Here is a 23,001-nt window from a genome sequence, read left to right on the forward strand (position 1 = left end):
CTTTGAGGACCGTTCCATTGAATTATTGCTTTTCCCGTGTCCAGAAGAAATATGTCCCCTAGATTAAAACTGCTCCAGGAAACCTCCACCTGCAAAGACATAGTAAAATTCACCTAGTGTTCAGTCAGTACAGGCTAGAATTCAGACATTACTGAATTCGTGTTCAGCTCTGAATACGATATTTCACTTTCTGTTTCTTTCTAAAATGGACAATCTAAAAGACAAGGATCAAGGCCAAGTAAGAGAGAAACAGGGCATCAGGGCATGAGAACAGTGCAGAGACAAAATTCTTGACCTTCTCACGCATTAAATTCAATCATTTAGAGTCCGACATCTTCATTTACTGATCCCCTTAATGTTGCCCCTTTGTCTGCAATATAAATATCTGTCCCTACAAAGTGAATTGAATTGCAAATACTCTAATGTGCTTTGACCACATTTATAAATCAGCTCAAGCATAAAAGGTTGTCTGCGTTCTGTTAAAACAAGGCTTTTCAAATTGGGTTAGCTCATGATAGAAGGACATTTTAATCCTTATGTAATAAAGTTGTAAAGGAATTGAGAAATGCAAAAGTAAAATTTTTTCATTGATCTTATAAATAAGTCCAAGTGCTCTATGCTTTCAACTGTCAAAGTGAAATTTTTCTATTAATACATGCAAAAATCAATCATACATGCTCATCCTTTCTCGACTGTACTATTGGAGTCCCACAGGGATCGATTCTTGGACCAATTTTATTTAGTTAATATATTAATGATCTACCTATGGTTTGTGTGCAGATGATACAGTTATTTATACTTTTGCTAAGACAAAAGAACAAGCTGCTATCAAACTAACTGCTGCATGGAACAAATTCTCAGACAGGTCAATTCTCTCTTGTCTTTCTCTTAATGCGAGTAAATCTGTAATGTATTAAAAAGCTGATGAGCGTCGAGGTGTCTGGTGCAGTAGTTCACCTCTCTGGCAGTCACATGTTTCGTCCCTTTGACGTGGAGCAGGCGCTTAATGTTATACACATTGGTCTCCACATGAGTGAATCCCGATCCCACACCACCTTTTTTATATCTGCAGGAAACAGGAAAGTGTGAACATAATCAGACCGTTATGGAATTGGGAGGAGCAAGCCAAAATATTTTTGTTTCACTCACATGAGACCATTCTTGAAGTAGCTTTTGAATTTAGCCGATTCACATCCCTGGACCTCCCGGTATTGAACCGGACTGCCGCCAAGATACTCATCCAGCTGGGTCACATAGATGGCTGCTGCTCCCTGCTCATCCTGAGAAGAAGTGTTGCCTATCCAGTAGTGGATGTCAGTGGATTGTGTGGCGCTGTTGCTCACCTGAATGACACAGGACAAAATGCATGAGGGCAGACACACCTATGCTTAAGAATGTATCATGCACCAAATTTTTGTACATCAGTAATAATAAACAAATCAATCAAATAATTAATTCAATTATTAATTCATTATTTATCATTTTATTAGTACCGTCAAATCGATTAGTCGTAATTATTTGTATCTAACATAAAAGTTTGTAAATACCTAATATGTGTGTGTATATAAACATATAAATCGATTAATCGATATAATATTCAACTCGATTAATCATGATTAATCACATCTAACATAAAAGTTAGTAATACATAATATTTGTGTATATAAATATATTTATATTGATTAATCAATATAATATTTTAATTGATTAATCACAATTAATTGCATCTAACATAAAAGTTTGTAAATACATATGTGTGTTTGTGTGTACATAAATATATTGATTAATCGATATAATATTCAAATCAATTAATTGCGATTAATCATATCTAACATAAAAGTTAGTAATACATAATATATGTGTGTATATAAACATATATATCGATTAATCAATATAATATTCAAATCAATTAATTGTGATTAATCACATCTAACATAAACGTTAGTAATACATAATATGTGTGTATATAAATATATTTATATTGATTAATCAATATAATATTTTAATTGATTAATCACAATTAATTGCATCTAACATAAAAGTTTGTAAATACATATGTGTGTGTACATAAATATATTGATTAATCGATATAATATTCAAATCGATTAATTGCAATTAATCATATCTAACATAAAAGTTAGTAATACATAATATGTGTGTGTATATAAACATATAAATTGATTAATCGATATAACATTTAACTCGATTAATCGTGATTAATCACATCTAACATAAAAGTTAGTAATACATAATGTGTGTGTGTACATAAATATATTGATTAATTTATATAATATTCAAATCAATTAATTGCGATTAATCATATCTAGCATAAAAGTTAGTAATACATAATGTGTGTGTATAAATATATTTATATTGATTAATCAATATAATATTTTAATTGATTAATAACAATTAATTGCATCTAACACAAAAGTTTGTAAATACATAATATGTGGGTGTACATAAATATATTGATTAATCAATATAATATTCAAATCGATTAATTGCGATTAATCATATATAACATAAAAGTTAGTAATACATAATATGTGTGTATATAAATATATTTATATTGATTAATCAATATAATATTTTAATTGATTAATCACAATTAATTGCATCTAACATAAAAGTTTGTAAATGCATAATATGTGTGTGTATATAAATATATTGATTAATCGATATAATATTCAAATCGATTAATTTCGATTAATCATATCTAACATAAAAGTTAGGAATACATATGTGCGTATATAAACATATAAATCGATTAATCGAAATAATATTTAACTCGATTAATCGTGATTAATCACATCTAACATAAAAGTTAGTAATACATAATATGTGTGTGTATATAAATATATTTATATTGATTAATCAATATAATATTTTAATTGATTAATCACAATTAATTGCATCTAACACAAAAGTTTGTAAATACATAATATGTGTGTGTGTGTGTACATAAATATATTGATTAATCGATATAATATTCAAATCGATTAATTGTGAATAATCATATCTAACATAAAAGTTAGTAATACATAATATGTGTGTATATAAATATATTTATATTGATTAATCAATATAATATTTTAATTGGTTAATCACAATTAAATGCATCTAACATAAAAGTTTGTAAATACATAATATGTGTGTGTGTGTGTGTGTGTGTACATAAATATATTGATTAATCAATATAATATTCAAATCAATTAATTGCAATTAATCATATCCAACATAAAAGTTAGTAATACATAATATGTGTGTGTATATAAACATATAAATTGATTAATCGATATAACATTTAACTCGATTAATCGTGATTAATCACATCTAACATAAAAGTTAGTAATACATAATGTGTGTGTGTGTGTGTACATAAATATATTGATTAATTTATATAATATTCAAATCAATTAATTGCGATTAATCATATCTAGCATAAAAGTTAGTAATACATAATATGTGTGTGTATATAAATATATTTATATTGATTAATCAATATAACATTTTAATCGATTAATTGCGATTAATCATATCTAACATAAAGGTTTGTAAATACATAATATGTGTGTGTGTGTGTGTGTGTGTGTGTGTGTGTGTGTGTGTGTGTGTGTGTGTGTGTGTGTGTGTGTGTGTGTGTGTGTGTGTGTGTGTGTGTGTGTGTGTCTGTGTATACACACACACGTGTGACGTGATTAATTGTGATTAATCGTTTTGACAGCATTATTATTATTTTTTTTTTTTTTTTGAAAAATCACCATGCATTATCATTGGAAAAAAAGTAACTTTAAAAATTCCATAATGACAGCTTCTTTTGTGTTTAACAGGACAAAGTTCTGAGGTCATTGTCAACTGGAGATATTCGAAAGTGTTCATGTAGTAAACCTTTCCAAAAGCACTATGTGAAACGACCTGAAGAGCTTCTCTGTGAATTAGACTGAAATTACTTACATAAAGAATTATATAGCAGTCACCCTCAAAAAAATTTCCAAATGCTTGCTCTGGGACAGGGACCATTTGCATTTTCTAAAGAAACAAAAAACAGAATAATACATAATACTAGGAAAAACTTGTTTTCATGTTTGTGTCTTTGTTTGTTTTTATAAAATATTAAATCATAGAGCTCACAAAAATGGGAGAAAACAACAGTGGTCTCTTACATTGATGGTCCAGATCTGCAGGCCAGGCTTTCGCTGGATGTTTTTAAACACATCCTGGGCTTCAGACATTCTGCTGGATTCTGAGAAGAAATCTCAATGCTCAAACTATCTGAAGTAAAAACAGATATCCACAATGCAATTCAAGACTTACAATAAAACTTCAGGTATATTGAATCACATTTTGACATTGAGAATAAAAAATGTACCTGGAATCAATTCAGTCTTACTTCAGCAAACAAACAAAAACATAACACTTATAAACACATCTTCTACATAAGATAAAATTAGCATATTTTAACAGACAGATAATTAGACAGATGATAGATAGATAGATAGATAGATAGATAGATAGATAGATAGATAGATAGATAGATAGATAGATAGATAGATAGATAGATAGATAGATAGATAGATAGATAGATAGATAGATAGATAGATAGATAGATAGATAGAGCAGTGTTTCACTATCTACTGTGTCACATTTCAGTTTTTAATTAAATGTCATGACAGATCTTTGCAAATGTGAACTATCAGGCAGCAATATTCCATCATCACTCATAACAGAGAACAGATGGTTTATTAAAGGATGATGAAGAGGATATGTGGAGATTTCACTTCCTTCAGAGATTCTGTACCACTACTAAAGAGCGCTGCCCAGTACCATGGCAACTAATGGATTTCACATTGAAGAATCTGCTCGGTAAACACAAAAACTACTTGGCAACAGAAATTTGTATCAGAACAGATCGCTATTCACATTACAAATTATGTGGAAATATTTTGCAACTCTGGGGTCACATGATCTCTTTCAGATGTTTCATCATGTACAGTACAGTATGTGTCCTACTAAGGGCTTTGCTTCAGAATCCATTTCAAAAGCATATTCAGACAAATAGCAGGCAAATAATTAGCACACTGCAAATAAACAACTACAAATCAGCCGCCAGTCCTCTTCCATAAAACTCAGTGTTAACGGTGAAAAGAAACGCTGACCTTTCATAATTACAACACAGCTGTTGCTAAGAAACTGGGGTGCGAGAATATTGACTGAAATATTGTGTTGAGGGTGGAGCATGAACACACAAGGAGCGCAAGGATCAAACAGAACAATCTCAGTAGGATGTAGAAGACACCATCCTGAGTGAAAAAACTCTCCAGTGTACGAATTTAATCAATAATTCATCCATATAGGATTTCTAAGAAAATGGTATTCAGTGAGAAAACAGACAAACTAAAGCACAGCTGTATGTTGGTCATATACACTGCCTAGCCAAAAAAATAGCTGTTTGGATTTAAATAGGCATATATTTAAAGGATTAGGTCACTTTCAAATAATATTTTCCTGATAATTTACTCACCCCCATGTCATCCAAGATGTTTATGTCCTTCTTTCTTCAGTCGAAAAAAAATGAAGGTTTTTCTACTTACGGAAAAACTTAGTGTTAGTTTTTCTACTTTATTCTACTTACGGAAAAAATGGAACTGGTGCTGCATTCGTTCCGTAAGTAGAATAGGGAAGGCGTAGGACATACAGCGTAAGCTTTTTGAAGAATACAAAAGTGCGGTTTTGGCGGAACCATTTGGAAGGCGATCATTTGTTCATATAAATCATATACATTTACATTTTTTTCAAAAATGACAGATCGTTTTGCTAGATAAGACCATTATTCCTCATCTGGTATCGTTTAAAGTCCTTTGAAGCTGCACTGAAACTGTAATTTTGACCTTAAACCGTTTGGAGGCCAATGAAGTCCACTATAAGGAGAATAATCCTGAAATGTTTTCATCAAAAACCTTCATTTCTTTTTGACTGAAGAAAGAAAGACATGAACATCTTGGATGACATGGGGGTGAGTAAATTATCAGGAAAATTTTATTTGAAAAGTGAACTAATCCTTTAAGAGTTTATGATTAGATCATTATGTATGTGAGTATTGTGTTTCCAGCATGTTATATGTTTGGAATCAGTTCTTTAAAAACTTAATTGATGGAGTGTGTAGCTTTTCATTTCTAAACAACCATGTAGGAAGACGTATCATGGCTATATTCTAGGATGACAATGTAAAGATTCATCCAGCTCAAATTGTGAAAGAATTCAATGAATTCAAGTCTTTGGGATGCGTTGGAGTAGACTTTACAGAGTGCTCACCTCTTGCATTGTCAATACAAGAGGTGCCTCAATTTTGGGTAAAGATCTTATTGACAATGCTCTACTCCAGCACAATTTGAAACTGAAGAATATTGGCTTTATTATATGCATTTACGTGATTCATGTAATTCCGAACTGAGTGTCACAAAACAAGAAACGTTTTCTGTTTTTGACATATTAGACATGCACTGTAAAAAATGACCGCAATTTTAACAGTAAAAGACTGTAAAAATTCTGCGGTGAAAAACTGTCAATTGGTTTACAGAAAGTTTCTGTACTATATACGGTGAATAACTGTAATAGATCTAACGGTTCGTTTAATGTAATTTTACGGTAAAATACCGTTAAATTCACAGTTTTTGGAAGTGAAAAATAACAATTCATTGTAAAATTTACAGTGAAAAACCGTAAATTGACATTCCCACAATTCCCTGCGTGACACTTCACATTTGATATATTTTCGTTGAAATAACTCTGTTTCTTCTTAGTTTTTCTCATTTTTTTCTAATCAGTTATGTACATCTAATGTTGTTAAATAAATGTTTATTGCATTTTTAAAATTTCAAGATGTAATATAAGTCTCTGGTATCCCCAGAATGTGTCTGTGAAGTTTCAGCTCAAATTACCCCACAGATAATTTATTATAGCTTGTCAAATTTGCCCCTATTTGGGTGTGAGCAAAAACACGCCATTTTTGTGTGTATCCCTTTAAATGCAAATGAGCTGCTGCTCCCGCCGCTTTCCAGAGGAGGGCGGAGCTTTAACAGCTCACGCTTCGGTTTGCTCAACAACAACAAACCTGGAGAATCTCACGCAGCCAAAATGATGATTGTCAGTAACGGAGTTCAGCTTTACACTGTTCAAACCGGAGTCTGACACTGATGGAGAAGTTACAACTTTTAGAAAGTATCTGGCCATTTCTGAATGGTTTGTGGATAAATTTATGTAGTTTCTGTGGAGTTGATTCAACTCATCAACTAGGATGTGCCGTCATGTTAGTCATGTTAATCATTTTACGTCGATGACGGTAAAATGACGGTATAGTAACAACACTCTACTACAACTCTTCCTCTTCTCTAAAGCAGCCCAATATGGCCTCGCTCCCTTTGTTGCGAGTTCTCAGAGACAGGGTTTATGTCAATTTTAGGGTTAGTGACCCAGGAAGAAGCTCATTGTAGTCCCTACCAGCCATTTGTTGTAGTCCTTAAACAGGGAATTCTTTAAAAGAAAATATCTCCCTTTGCATTGAACTTTGAGCGTCATAACTTTGCAGATATTGTTTATGCTCAAACAGCATACTAAATAAAGTTAAAAAAGTGAAATCATAATCAACCACCCCTTTAATGCAAACATTATTTGCAAATAGTTCAAACTGATCCCAGTGTCCCCCCCCCCCCCCCCCCCAATGTTCAAGACATGGTTATGGCCTCAGAAGTAACACATCTCAACAGCTTTTAATCTCTCACATGATCATGTTACATTAAATTAACGTTCAAATAACACATTCATGTGATCACTCTCTGACAAACAGCTTATTACTAAAGCACAATCTACTATACAAGCAATACTGCGTATTTAATAGTTTTGTGTGCTTTCTGTCCTGAATGACTGGTTTTCCCGTCTATTGACAAAGCATTTTAAACAATAGTCGACACATAAGTCCTGATCAGTTACATGGTTTAGTCTTATATTTCCCAGTGAGAGTTTGTTCATGCAGGATGTTGTAATTCTTTATGACAAATTTATAAGTTACACAGTATAAAATACAATCTCGAACAGAGTAAAATTTCCATAAATGAGTCTGACTAATGCAATTCTGCTTTATATGTACTACAAATAAAGTGTATTGTTTTAGTTAAGTAAAAGTTAACTTTAATTATGTAAAGTATTTAAGTATATTTTTGTATATGTACCATCAAATGACTGATTAGTTATGATAGTTTAAATATATTTTGCTCTTACCTGTATGTTGCACACAGAAGTATTGTTCAGGGTAGTGATGTATTAATATATTTATGATGAATGTCTATAAGCAGCTTCCTCTCCCTGTGTGTATTGTGAATGTGTGCTGATCAGGGTAGGGCTTGTATATGTCCAGCCCTACAGGTGAGAACACACCTTAATACTGATACTAGACTTTATATGGACAATAATAGGAGTTCCTTTGACCTCTTACATGCATAACCTTATAAATAAACCTTTAGAAAGAAATATATATATAGAAAAACAAGTGACAAGTTTGATAATAATAAGAAATGTTTCTTGAGCAGCAAATCATATTAGAATGATTTCTGAAGGATCATGTGACACTGAAGACTGGAGTAATGATGCTGAAAATTCAGCTTTGGGATCACAGGAATAAATTACATTTAAAATATATTACAATAGAAAACAGTTATTTTAAATTGTAAAAATATTTCACAGTATTTCTGTTTTTACTGTATTTTTTTATCAAATAGATGCAGCCTTGGTGAGATATCAATATAATGAAAGTGAATATACAGTAGGGAGCATAAACGTAACTTACACATGAGGATTTTTGTGCTATATTCCATGTCTTCTGAAGTCGTTCTGAGCTGAGTTGTGTTTTTACATAAATCACAAGAATGATTCAGCTCACAGAAGGGAAAGATTATCAGTGAATAATGACTTGAATTTTTGGTATTTATGACTTGTAATATAGTGCATTATACTTTTATGGAGTTTTTCCATTATTTTTATTATATTTTCTCCTCTCATGTTTCACAGAAGAAAGAATGCTAAACATGTTTGAAACAACATGAGCGTGAATAACCGAAATTTTGGATGAACCCTTTAGGCTACATGAATAAGGAATCTCCATCATAATCACACATTCTCTCAGTTATCTAAAACAAGCTTGTTTGAAGTTGGTGGATGTCAGAGCGACTCAAGCGTCTCTTTCCTGCTCTGGATTCCACTCACATCAGCTCTGTGTCTCAGCTCTTTCACTCTCAGATCATAGGGAACGCTTCAGACGGGAACGCCACACAGACACTCAGGAGAGGCAGAGAGAGGAGACAGTGATTAATCTCTTCCACTCCAGCAGATGGGGAGACTGAGCGAACGAATCCCCTGTGAGACGCTCTTGGACAGATATCGGAGGCTTCCTATGGCAAACGGCCCATCAGCCGCGAACAAATAAAGATAAGCGGCAAAGTGGTGCTTTATTAAGGTTTAGAGGCTTCCTCTTAATTGCAGGCCAGAATGCCATTCTGAGCGAGACAGAAAAAGGTAGACGCTGTTTCTATGGGTGATCAATATTAGCTACAGTGTGTGAGACAAAACATAATTACAAGGATAAAAGTAAACAGACATTTATAATGAGGAAAAACAGCTTCTTTCAGGAGTGAAAACAAAAGTTTTAATGATATCTATCTATCTGGGTGTAACGACATTCAGACTGAACTGAAAAACCAAGATAAACCACCTGCGTTACTCTCATGGCGTACCGAAAGCGCCCCGCCCAGCCCTGGTCCATTTGGATCAACATGACAAAAACGCATTATAGCCTAACCACCATTAATCGCGTTTTGTTACTTTTGATAAGAAACAAAGCGCCCTCTTTCAAATTCTGTCCATTTAATCACGAAATTCAAACAAAAAAATGCCGTTTTGACGCTCTTTAATGTGGCTTGACAGATCTGGCATCTCATTTTAAGCGGGAGTGCGATCATCTCTTCCTCTTTAAAGGTGATAAAAAGGATCTTTTCGTCGACTGAGAAACCAAAAACTGTTACTGAGTTTTTGAAATGAGCGCATGCGTAAGAACAATCCCCCCTCTTTTCAAGGGAACGCCTCCCAAAACTCGTGCCACGAGTATTGGAACACGAGTATTTACCACCGGAATTCGCTGTATCATGTTAGTGGATTCATTATGTCGGACTCACTGCAGGAAACTCATAATCTGCATATGTTACTCCTGTCGGACAAAAACATCGCATGCGGCGCCTGTGGAGTGTGGAAAGTTACTGGAGCGCGCAGCTGCGCTCGTCTCTCACAAGGAATGTCATGGCAGTGATTGACAAGCCAGAGGGCCAATCGTTTACGCGATGATCCTGTAAACGATTGGCTGCTGTTTTTAAGGCCCTACCTCGTGCACAGATGATGTATATTAATATTATTCCTTTCAGTGCACCTAATAAATAGTCTTTTATCAGTTAATAAAGACAGTTTCAAGTAATATTGCAAAAATGTATAAAACAAAACATCCTCTTTAGCACCTTTAATACTAATTACAATTAATCTATCTATCTATCTATCTATCTATCTATCTATCTATCTATCTATCTATCTATCTATCTATCTATCTATCTATATCTATCAAACATTCTGCAAGCAAACACAAAACATTTGCGAGAGTAAACAAAAGCATTAAAATATCATTCCCCATCCCAAATTTTTGCATCACTACATCCATTTAGGGGCTCCATAACTGTTTTACTTTCACCCTCTCAAAGGCCCATTGAAACAGAAATAACACAATTTCCAGCATACAATTAGATTCTCTTTTCTCAATGTCAGGATATTTCAGTTCTAACAATAAAAGCGATCTGAGTGAATTTAATGTGAAGAAACTCAATGACACTGTTTAGGGAACGAGATCAATAGGATTTGGGCAAAATTGATTATGTTTTCCCCAATGTCATTATTACGCAAAGGTTTACCAGCTGGTTCCATTAAAGTGTTTGTGAAGCAACACAAACTTGTCCATTGCAGTATGTTGGTAGTAAACACTTAGTTATACTGTATTACTCAAATAAGCACTTAACACTGCATAAGGAGGAACCTTTAGGATTAACAGCATTTTCCTCACTAATGACATAGAACAGCGTGTCCTTCCCTCTCGGTGCACACACATAGAAAAACATTCATGACAATAGTAAAGCAAACAGATATGACTCATTTCCAGAGGAGCAACCCAACATAAGAGAGCTCATATTCAGCTGGTCCTTTCATCCACCGTCCCAGAAACACCTTAGGCAAACATCTCTCTGACAGCACCCAAATTCAAAATGTAATTTTATACTCTCAAACACACACTGTGCAGTTTTCATCTCTAAGAAGCAAAACACACAATCCATAAAGCTCAAGGTCATGTGATTCACAGAGGTTTCTAGGTACCATATTTGGATATTCTGAAGTTAATCATTGAGATCAAGGAAGTTCTGACAGTGTAAATATATCATAAAATCTTTTGTAATCTAAAATAAATGTTTTATTTAAGTCAGAGAAATTATTTTATAACTAAATCAATCCGACTACATTAGAGAAAACCAACATAAAGTAATTTTTATCAGGTCAGGTCAAAAATATTTTCCTTAAAGTGGTCTTTTCACTTTCAAAGTGTAAACTGAGACATAAAATATGAAATATTTGTGGAAATGTGAAAACCTTTTCTTACCTTTCTCAGACTCCAAGGTCAAACACATACAATAAATCAATAATGTATAAATGCACAGCTCACCACTGCCACATATATTTCCATTGCAAAAAACAGAGAAAATCTAAGCTTTTTCTAAAGGTTTACCACCAAAAATAACTATTTACTGTCACAGGTAGCCTTTTGGTTTCTTCTCTATAAGTGAACCGGTTAAGGTTCATGACAAATCATGCAGCAAACTAGACGAGCGCACAGAGTTTGCTCATTAACTATTTTTTTACACAGCCCGCATTTCTGAGCACACCATTATTTACACGAAATCAATCTTGTTGAGGAAAACCAAGCATTTTTAAGTTCACTGTGCTGTAAAGATCTTGTACAATGGACTCATTGTGTATAATCCGCTCATGGCTTCCCAGCATCCCTTTGGAACATACTCAAATGAAATGCACACACAGACACAAACATGTGAGCCATTCTTTATATTGATTGCATCTTTTATTTTGATAATGATGATTATTAATTACAGATCCTGATGTATTGGATTGCTGATTTTTTTCCACAATATATGTTGTATTATTAGTTCAAATCACAGTTGGGTAATAGATGCAAACATTTCCTTTGAACACAACGCTTATATGCTATATTTTCAAAGGCATAAATTAACCCAAGAAAATAACGGCATCATCTTTTGCTTGATAATACCATTCAGTCCAGTGAAGACACCTGACCGTCACCGTAAAGTCTTCATGAATTTTAAAAGACTCATTGTTCGCCTTGGTCTTACAGTAAGTGTTTCTTTAAAGGTTTCGAATTGTAAATATGCAGCATACAAAAACTCAATTGTGTCCTCATAAAAACAACATTCAGAAGGCACTTCGTTTGGTACGAGAGAACGAGAAAAAATAAATCACAGTTGTTGGAACTACCGATGACGTCACGGAAAAGACTGTCTGCATAGTCTGAACAGAAAAAAAGTTCAAAGTGTTTTCACGGCGGTCCAGAAAAATAGCTGTTGTTCTGTTCTTTTTTTCCTGGTAAGTATACTCAAGGATAGTAAACTCTTAAAAAAAATGACGCTTCATTCTGCATCAAAAGTGAGCATATATATTTGCTTGCCAAGGAATATTGTTGGCCGTTGGTCCATTGAGGGAGAAAAGTAGCGTTCGTTGGGTTAGTGGTGTCCTCTAGAGGCCAGAGCTGAACGCTGGCTCGACCCCAGATGGATGGAGGGAATTGTTCGTGTTTGCAAGGCAGTGTTGGACCCGTGTGCTACCTGGTCCTCAGGCTCTGTAACACACCGTAAATGTCCGTCTCTCTGCTCAGGCCTTCAAACAGTGGCAGTAAATCCAGCAGCTCGGTGTCTGTCATGTCATCAAACCACGACTGCACCGGCACCTGCAAACACACAAACGGCATTACAAAAAGACACTTAAAACATAAACACAAACTAGTCAAACTAGCTTTTTGTCAAAAGTACCGACTTTGGTACCAAGTCAGTACTGAAATTTTAATCTCAGTGTTTGAAAGCAGGCGTCTTTCAGCAGATCCATCTGTCAGCGGATGTATTAGGGTTTAAAAAAAAAATTTTTTGTGACCCTGGACCACAAAACCAGTCATAAGCTGCACGGGTATATTTGTAGCAATAACCAACAATACATTGTATGGTTCAAAATTATTGATTTTTCTTTTCCAAAAATCATTAGGATATTAAGTAAAGATCATGTTCCATAAAGATATTTCCTACCATAAACATATCAAAAATGTATTTTTGTAAGTAATATGCATTGCTAAGGACTTCATTCGGACAACTTTAAAGGCAATTTTCTCAATATTTTGATTTTTTTGCACCCTTAGATTCCAGATTCCAGTTGTATCTCAGCCAAATATTGTCCTATCCAAACAAATTGACCCTTATGACTGGTTATGTAGTCCTGGGTCACATACTGTAAAATAAAATATAAAAACATTTTTAATCCTTAATATATACGCTGATAGACGGATCTGCTGAAAGACGCTTGCTTTCAAACGCTCCCATGTGTATCTGTGTAAGCGCTCGGTGAAGAGCATCATTGATGTCTATTTACAACATGTTTGATCATTGTATCCAATCACAGAAACAGACATCTGATGAGTGCATGAACACAATGGCCAATCAGAGATGTTTAATAATCCTCTCAACAGCGCTCAAAATGCTATGGGAAATGCTGGTATCGTCACATTTTAAATTTTTAACTATATGAGGGTGAATAAATGATGACCTAATTTTCATTTTTGGGTGAACTGTTCTTTTAAGAAAACACTTTTCCTTTTAACAGTCAGCAAGATTGAGTCAATTTCATGAACTAAGTGTGTACAGTAACTGTAACTTGTTCTGTCCCCCCTATTATACTGAAGTTCTTTCATGATTCAGTCCGTTTAAAAGTAAGGAAGTACTAGGGTTGCACAATTTGGGGGAAAAAATCTAACTGCAATTTTCTGATAAAAATTGTGATTGCAATTTAAGAAGATTTAAGGTGCCCCCGAATTAAAAATTGAATTTATCTCGGCATAGTTGAATAACAAGAGTTCAGTACATGGAAATGACATACAGTGAGTCTCAAACTCCATTGTTTCTTCCTTCTTATATAAATCTCATTTGTTTAGAAGACCTCCGAAAAACAGGCGAATCTCAACATAACACCGACTGTTACGTAACAGTCAGGATCATTAATATGTACGCCCCCAATATTTGCATAATGCCAGCCCATGTTCCCAACATTATGAATGGCATCAGACAAGGGCAGCCAGTATTAACGTCTGGATCAGCACAGCTGAATCATCAGACTAGGTAATCAAGCAAGGACAATAGCGAAAAATGGCAGATGGAGCGATAATAACTGACATGATCCATGATATCATGATATTTTTAGTGATATTTGTGAATTGTCTTTCTAAACGTTTCGTTAGCATGTTGCGAATGTACTGTTAAATGTGGTTAAAGTTACCATCGTTTCTTACTGTATTCACGGAGACAAGAACCGTCGCTATTTTCATTTTTAAACACTTGCAGTCTGTATAATTCATAAACAACTTCATTCTTTATAAATCTCTCCAACAGTGTAGCATTAGCCGTTAGCCACGGAGCACAGCCTCAAATTCATTCAGAATCAAATGTAAACAATATAACATTATACAATATTCACATAATCCGACGCATGTATGACGAGCACTTTCCCTTTGAGGGTTATATTAGCTGTGTAAACTTTGTTTATGCACTGTTTAAGGCAAGCATGAGCTCCAGGGGCGGAGAGCACGAGAATTAAAGGGGCAGCAGCCTAAATCGGCTCATATTTAATGATGCCCCAAAATAGGCAGTTAAAGAAATAAAAAAAAACAAATCTATGGGGTATTTTGAGCTGAAACTTCACAGACACATTCAGGGGACACCTTAGACTTATATTACATCTTGTAAAAAAACGTTCGATGGCACCTTTAAAAAATAAATAAATACACAAAAAAGTGCTTGTTTGTAGGGCTGCATAATTTGGCCAATTTATTTGAATATACAGTATATCAATATCAAACTGTAATAATATTAATAATAATATTTTATATTATTATTATTATTATTATTAAAATATCAAACAAAATAAGAATATATTAATTATTTTATTAATTAATTAATTATTTACCATTAAATAAAACAACAGCATATTTAAGAAAATAATAATAATAATAATAATAATTATTATTATTATTACTATTATTATTTTATAGTGCAACTTTAAATTTACAATACTAATATTTATGGCAAAATGTGCATTGTTACTCAGAGCAGATGCAAAGAGTTTGTGTGGAGCACTAAAGCATACTGAGATTTTGATTTATTCCAGTTTATCGCGCAGGAGATACTGTTGACAGCAGTGGCAGATAAAGGCATATGAGACACAGCCAACCAACTTATTTTGCCAACTGTGTGCAGTGTCTTGAGAAGAGGTCTCCATTTTCTCAGATATAACAGGCTTTAATAAGCACCTTTAGCTCATTAGTTTCAATACAGAATAACACCTTCTAATCTAACAGGACGGATGCGAGCATGTGTAGGAGGTGACAGCAGAGGTAGGATCTGTCTGACTGCGGTTTCCTCCACAGGTCTCTCGCTACAGACTGAGTCTATAATTGATGAGAAGTTTTGACAAAGGAGTGTAGAGTGCCAGTGCCTGGGTTCTACCTCATTAGTTCCACTGGAAAAAAATGATTCAGGGATAAAAGACAAATTCACACACATCACAAGTTCTAGGAGTCAAAATGCAACCAATATTATATAGTAAAAGTGTATTCTGATGCTGTAATGTTGAGTCAACTGCAGGTGCGGCCCATAGTGGTACGTACAGCGTTCTCTGGATGGAAGATGTAGGAGGCAGGTGAGTTGTCCACTATGATGACTTTGTTGAGCTCCCGGCCCAGTCGGCTGAGGTCTTTGACGTAGTTCCCCCGGTGGAACACACAGGATTCCCTGAAGAGCCGTGCCCTGAACACACCCCACTGGTCCAACAGGTCTGCTACAGGGTCAGCGTACTACAAGACCAAAAACAGAGACAACGATGAGCGTAGCACACAAACATAATACAAACAAGTTTTTCTTACAAAAACCCATATTTAGAGGTGCCCTAGAACTTTTTTTTAAAAGATGTAATATAAGTCTAAGGTGTCCCCTGAATGTGTCTTTCAGCTCAAAATACCCCATAGATTTTTTTTAGTTCATTTTTTTAACTGCCTATTTTGGGGCATAATTAGAAATGAGACGATTCAGGGTGTATGGCCCTTTAAATCTCGTGCTCCACGACCCAAGAGCTCGCGCTTGCCTTAAACATCATAAAAAAAGTTCAAACAGCTAATATAACCCTCTAAATGGATCTTTACAAAGTGTTCGTCATGTAGCATGTCTAACCTCAATAAGTACAGTGTTTATTTTGATGTTTACATTTGATTCTGAATGAATTTGAGGCTGTGCTCCGTGGCTAACGGCTAATGCTACACTGTTGGAGAGATTTATAAAGAACGAATTTGTGTTTATGAATTATACAGACTGCAAGTGTTTAAAAATGAAAATAGCGACGGCTCTTGTGAATACAGTAAGAAACGATGGTAACTTTAACCACATTTAACAGTACATTAGCAACATGCTAACAAAACATTTAGAAAGACAATTCACAAATATCACTAAAAATATCATGTTATCATGAATTATGTCAGTTATTATTGCTCCATCCGCAATTTTTTGCTATTGTTCTTGCTTGCTTACCTAGTCTGCTGATTCAGCTCTGCACAGATCCAGACGTTCTGCCCTTGTCTAATGCCTTTCATAATGCTTTGAACATGGGCTGGCATATGCAAATATTGATCCCGACTGTTACGTAATTTATATAAGATTTATATAAGAAGGAGGAAACAATGGAGTTTGAGACTCACTGTATGTCATTTCCATGTACTGAACTCTTGTTATTTAACTATGCCAAGGTAAATTCAATTTTTGAATCTAGGGCACCTTTAAAACTTTATACACTTTCGGCAATGGCCGTATGAGAGTTCATGAGAGAGTCGAGATCCGGTGGAAGAGTGACCTTTGACTCGACGTATGACATGAAACATAGGTCAGAGGTCACTCGTTCCAACTCTCTCGTGAACGAGCGTATGGCCGTTGCGCTTTTTGGAGCTTCAAAAATTCAGGCACTATTCATTGCCATTACAAAACTGGGAAGAGTCAGGATATTATTTAATATAACTCTGATTGTGTTCGGCTGAAGGAAGAAAGTCATACACACCTAAAATGGCTTGAGGGTGCGTTCACACTTGTACTTTGTTTGGTTTGTTTGGTCCGGACCAATAAAAAAAATTAAAAAAAACATTTAGTCCTGGTCCGATTAGCGTTCAGATTGGCAATTTTAATCACCAAACCAAAAGATACCTAACCTAAAGGCATAGGGATACGTTCACAACCTGATTGGTCGGATTTTATGACGCATTGCCTATCTTGAGACGGAACTTACGAACATCCAAAACAATGCTGTTTTCTGAAGTAAATGCGCTTGTTGTGTGTGCGTGGCCTGCATATGATGGTATTTTGACCAGCTGGGAACTTGTAAAGAGCTTAAAAAAGGAGTCAAAACAGTGGCGGGAATCCATCCGTCACATACACAAATGATCTGCTGTGTGGAGACATGCGTCTGATGTCTGTGATGGATGGACAAACTCGCGACTAAGAAGAGAAAAAACAATACTTGCGAGGATTCTGTCCTTTTTAGGGTCTCATCTTCCCATTTTTGGTTCGGTTACATGTCTTTGGTCCGTGTTGCATTCATATATCATTCGATCCGCACCAGAGTTTGTTTGGAAGCGGACCGAGATCCATCTTTTCAGCAGCCTTGGTCCGCTTGTTTGGTGCGCACTAAGGTTCGGATGGCAGCGTTCACATGTTCAAATGAACCGCACTAACAGAGCAATCGCACCAGGGATCGTTTTAATCGAACCAAACGTGACAAGTGTGAACACACCCTAAATTATGGGATAACTTTCATTTTTGGATGAACTATCCCTTTAAGTACTGACTAATATTAATTAATAGTTAAATATTAGTCATTCTATTTTGACAAGAAATCAGTTTTCTTGCTGCCAAAATTGAATGTTATGCAAGGAAAGCATTTTATATAAATACCAGAGGTGAATTATGCATCATATCGTGAACAAGATGAACGATTTGCAATGCAAGAACCAAACTCACTGCCAACAAACTTTCTGACTCAGTTTTCCACACATCGTTTTTAGTATAAATCATATAGAAGGGTGAAATCACTCTCAATAACATTATCGTCCTCTGTTCCACCTCGAGAATCTCACAGGAGATGGATCCTGTGAGCTCCACTGACTTCACTTCATCACTTATTTGCATAAAGTTAAACTTTTCTCAACTTTGTTGAGTCACTAGGCGCGCACACATTGCATTGCAATGTTGCTAATGTCGCTGAAAAATCACCAATTTTCATTGAAAATGACTTCTGTTGCTATAAATGAAGTCTATAAAACATTGACTAATTGACAAAATGGATCCGATGGTTTATGCGCAGTGTGAAGAAACCCTAGAGACCCTTACCTTAGCCAGGCTGGCTGTAAAAAGAACACATTCAAACAGTTCGCCCATTTTCTGCAGAAACTCATCCACATGAGGCCTCTTCAGCACGTAGACCTTCAAACAAACCAAATAAACAGCTATTACTGATGGAAATGAATCGATCCTGAATCCTGGAAATGTATGAGGTGCTAACACTGAACTTTCAACAAACCTCTCCGTAGTCTTGAACTCGTCGTTCAGTTGCTGCAACCTAGTGCAAGTAACCAAGAACAGGCCAACCCTGATCCAAAAAGCCTATCCTGGATTACTTGAACCAGGTATCAGCCACTTCGCAGATGTGCTCCAGCAACAAATGAGCCATATTGACTCACACACAGACTTACTATCAACACAATTCAGACTCCCCTTCAATGTGTTTATTCTGAGCTTTCGGCTGGTGACATTTATTTACTTCAAGTTAGTTACCTCGAGCGAGTGCAGCTGACTACATCGCACACAACGACTCAAGGAGAATGATAAAAGGAAATTAGTTCAGATTCAGACTTTGATTTAGCATGAACCCTTTGGGGCCACTCACATATTACTTTTTCTTAAGAGACGAAAGGATGGGCAAAAAAAAAAAAAGAAAAGAAAACTTAATAAAAATACAAAGCCTCAGAGGACACATGGTGGAAAGCAGAAAAAAATCATTAATGCTAATGTCTTAATACGACAGAAAATCCACAGAACAGTGCGGCCGCTGTTCAAAGTTGAGTTATCTTTTACAGTAATATTCCAGGTTCAGTAAGTTAGGATTAGTTTTTTTACAATTTCGTGATAATTTACTCATCTCCATGTCATTCAAGATGTTCATGTCCTTTTCTCTTATGTCGAAAAGAAATTAAGGTTTTTGATGAAAACATTTCAGAATTTTTCTCCTTATAGTGGACTTCAATGGGCACCAAACAGTTGAAGGTCAAAATTACAGTTTCATTGCAGCTTCAAAGCGTTCTATGTGATCCAAAACGAGAAATAAGGGTCTTATCTAGAGAAACCATGATCATTTTCTAAAAAAAAAAAAAAAAAAAAATTGTATACATTTAAACCATAAATGCTCATCTTGAACTAGCTCTCTTCTTCTTCTCTCTTAGAATTCCAGCAGTGTAGACGCTGCAAAGTGTATTACTGCCCTCCACAGGTCAAAGTTTGAACTAATTATTATATACTTGCACTAGCATATTGTATATGACAATTTACTTAAAACTTTGACCTGTGAAGGACAGTAATACACTTTGCAGTGTCTACACTGCTGGAATTCAAATAGAGAAGAAGAAGAGAGCTAGTTCAAGATGAGCATTGATGGTTAAAATGTATAAAATTTGTTTTTTTTTTTAGAAAATGAGCGATGGTTTCTCTAGATAAGACCCTTATTTCTCGTCTGGGATCGTGTAGATCGCTTTGAAGCTGCAATGAAACTGTTATTTTGACCTTCACCCATTTGGAGTCCATTGAAGTCCACTATATGTAGAATAATCCTGGAATGTTTTCATCAAAAACCTTAATTTCTTTTCGACTGAAGAAAGAAAGACATGAACATCTTGGATGACATGGGGGTGAGTAAATTATCAGGAAATTTTCATTTGAAAGTTAACTAATCCTTTAAGAGATGAAAGGACGGGCAAAAGAAAAAAGTAAACTTAATAAAAATACAAAACCTCAGAGGACACATGTTGGAAAGCAGAAAAAATCATTAATGCTAATGTCTTAATACGGCAAAAAAAAAACAGAACAGTGTGGCCGCTGTCACGAAGTTGTATTTTACATTACGATTTGATAAGTAAGTCTAAATAAGTTGATTTATCTTTTACAGTAATATTGCAGGTTCAGAAAAAGTTAAGCTAAAAGGAAATACAAAAACACAGTCCAGATTCAAAGCAAGCCTGAGCTTTCTTTGTAATCCATTGCCGACAAAGTGTGAACATTTACCCATGGCTACATTTGAACCCCTTTGCACGGTACCTGATGAACTGTTCCGTCAATCTCCACAGGGACTATAAAGTCTGCGTTGCTGATGGGCTGCGGGCACAAAACAGGAAATCACACATTAGGAGTCTGCTTGAAACCCACTGTAAGAATGTTAGAGCTGTATCAGCTGCAGTGTTCTCTAAGAGAGAGCCAGAGGGAGGCATCCATCGCTTCACTGCTACCTGTAGTCAAGCCTTTCAATTACGCTTCTTTGAGCTTTAAGAGTGTATGTGCACGAGCGTGCGCATTTGAGCCTGTGTTTCTGACAGCTGACTGCATGGAGCTGGGAACGGCAAACTTCTTTGAAAAGAGACTTGATACGCTTTTAAAGAAAGCAGAGCGAGAGAGAGGAGGAGACGTGCTGTAGAGCAAAGGGAGATGATGAAAGAAACGCAGCGGGCGCTCTGAGTTCTCGTAATGCAAAGAGAGAAAGGGAACAGGAGATGAGGAGAGGAGAAACAACTTTTGCTCGCTGCATTTTTCAGGTGCTTGTTAAAAACAAAGTAATTTTGGTTCTCAGTTCTGATTGGACAGCAGAGAAGGAAGCTCATCCAGAGGGTACCTGTCCCCTCTCTGACCGGGTTTGCGTAACATCATGATTATCAATGGATAGTTTCATTTACAACACATTTTAACAGACACACACTCACAAAAAAAAAAAAAAAAAAAAAAAAAAAAAACTATTTTCTTTATCAGATGTGTCTTGTTTTTCAGAACAAGTACATCCTCAAAATAAGATAAATTTATACATTTTATAATTTTAAATCATTTATTTTATATTTAAATAATATAATGTTCTTACCCAATTGGCATAATTATTTTTTTAACCATAGATTTAACATTTAAAAATGATTTAATGCTTAAAAAAGAACAAACTACTCAACAATGGGGTAAGTAAACTTAAAATTATCTGAAATATAAATTATATAAATTGTATGTTCAGGGTTATATATATATATATATATATATATATATATATATATAAACATAAATATATATATATACACATACATATATATACACATACATATATGTATGTGTATATATATATGTATGTGTATATATATGTATGTTATATCAAATTTGCACTTTCATTCCATATATTGCAGATTTCGTTCCACATATTCAGGTTTCATTCCATATACTCAAACTTCATATTATAAATACAATAATTTCCTGAACATTATGGTGTAATTATATATATATATATATATATATATATATATATATATATATATATATATATATATATATATATATATAAAAACAGAAAATTAACTTTCTTAGTGCACAGTTTCTAAATGTTTATCTAGAAATACAGTGGACACTTTTTTGAATGTTTAAGGACTTCAATGTCTAAATATTTAATGAAGGGACTGATTTCAGATCAGTTTTCACAGTCAACTGATTTACACATCAGTTCATAATATGGCCAGTAGGAGGAGTGTGTGACCTATACTATTGAGGATCGTGAATGACATATTAGCTGGAAAACACAAACTTGAATCCTATTATCATATAAATCTATATCTTTATTATAAGATTCTACTGTCCTCTAAACAAAAGAATCAACTATCAGAAAGTGCAGTGTATAATCTCTGAGAGAGAGAATAAGAGGGATTAGAATGTTGTGTATATACTGTAATAAATCTATAAAGACATTTTATTACACGGCAGTCTAAAATTTTAATTGCTGCATGCAGTGGACAAATATGTTTGTGTAATGAACTGCACATACAGTATACAACTAATATATGTACTGAACAATTTATAGGCAAACTCAATACAAAAATGTAGTTGGAAGGGGTCTGGTATAATTTCATTTTGTGAAAATGACCATCTGACTGTACATTATCCCACTTAATGCATGGCTACTTACCATGTAAGTAAATGCACTGACTTTGGATATTGATTTGAGATTAAATTATTAATAAACAGAGTGTAGATTACTACAGGAGATGTATAGAATACTGTAAGAGATTGGTTTACAGGTCAATATACAAAAGTATTCTGAATATCAAGTGTTCCAGACAGTCATGTACTAAAAATATTTAAACAACATTTAATACTTCAATATATTTCAAGTTTCATTTATGTTTCATTTATTTGATAAAAAAAAAAGCAATTAAAAAGATTAGCGCAATGAAGTACAGACTTTTGGTCAATATTG

At 34.5% G+C, this 23,001-nt stretch overlaps 2 protein-coding genes across 6 annotated transcripts in view; both read right to left on the minus strand.

Annotated features, from left to right (window-relative positions):
• The window catches only part of vill (villin-like), a 23,505-nt gene extending 11,606 nt beyond the window's left edge, over nt 1–11,899 (minus strand). Inside the window, exons 1-6 of one of the 4 annotated variants that reach the window (XM_067378531.1) lie at nt 11,738–11,899; nt 4,167–4,275; nt 3,958–4,032; nt 1,150–1,343; nt 958–1,066; nt 1–89 (exon numbers count right to left, since the gene is read on the minus strand). The exon at nt 1–89 is cut by the window's left edge and continues 22 nt beyond it. In XM_067378531.1, coding sequence (XP_067234632.1) covers nt 1–89; nt 958–1,066; nt 1,150–1,343; nt 3,958–4,032; nt 4,167–4,235 — 536 coding nt within the window. In that variant the 5' untranslated portion in view covers nt 4,236–4,275; nt 11,738–11,899. Of the gene's footprint in view, nt 90–957; nt 1,067–1,149; nt 1,344–3,957; nt 4,033–4,166; nt 4,276–8,277; nt 8,656–11,737 lie in introns of those variants that run through there. The other 3 variants (XM_067378533.1, XM_067378530.1, XM_067378532.1) reach the window with 3 other exon arrangements.
• Nucleotides 11,900–12,202: 303 nt separating this feature from the next.
• Nucleotides 12,203–23,001, minus strand: part of ctdspla (CTD (carboxy-terminal domain, RNA polymerase II, polypeptide A) small phosphatase-like a) — a 46,401-nt gene continuing 35,602 nt past the window's right edge. For both annotated transcript variants that reach the window (XM_067377803.1, XM_067377802.1), the window contains 4 exons: nt 20,826–20,882; nt 18,849–18,941; nt 16,091–16,276; nt 12,203–13,114 (listed from right to left, as the gene is read on the minus strand). In XM_067377803.1, coding sequence (XP_067233904.1) covers nt 12,989–13,114; nt 16,091–16,276; nt 18,849–18,941; nt 20,826–20,882 — 462 coding nt within the window. In that variant the 3' untranslated portion in view covers nt 12,203–12,988. The remainder of the gene's footprint in view (nt 13,115–16,090; nt 16,277–18,848; nt 18,942–20,825; nt 20,883–23,001) is intronic.

This window comes from Chanodichthys erythropterus, chromosome 23, assembly GCF_024489055.1.
Source record: "Chanodichthys erythropterus isolate Z2021 chromosome 23, ASM2448905v1, whole genome shotgun sequence".
NCBI classification, from domain to species: Eukaryota; Metazoa; Chordata; class Actinopteri; order Cypriniformes; family Xenocyprididae; genus Chanodichthys; species Chanodichthys erythropterus.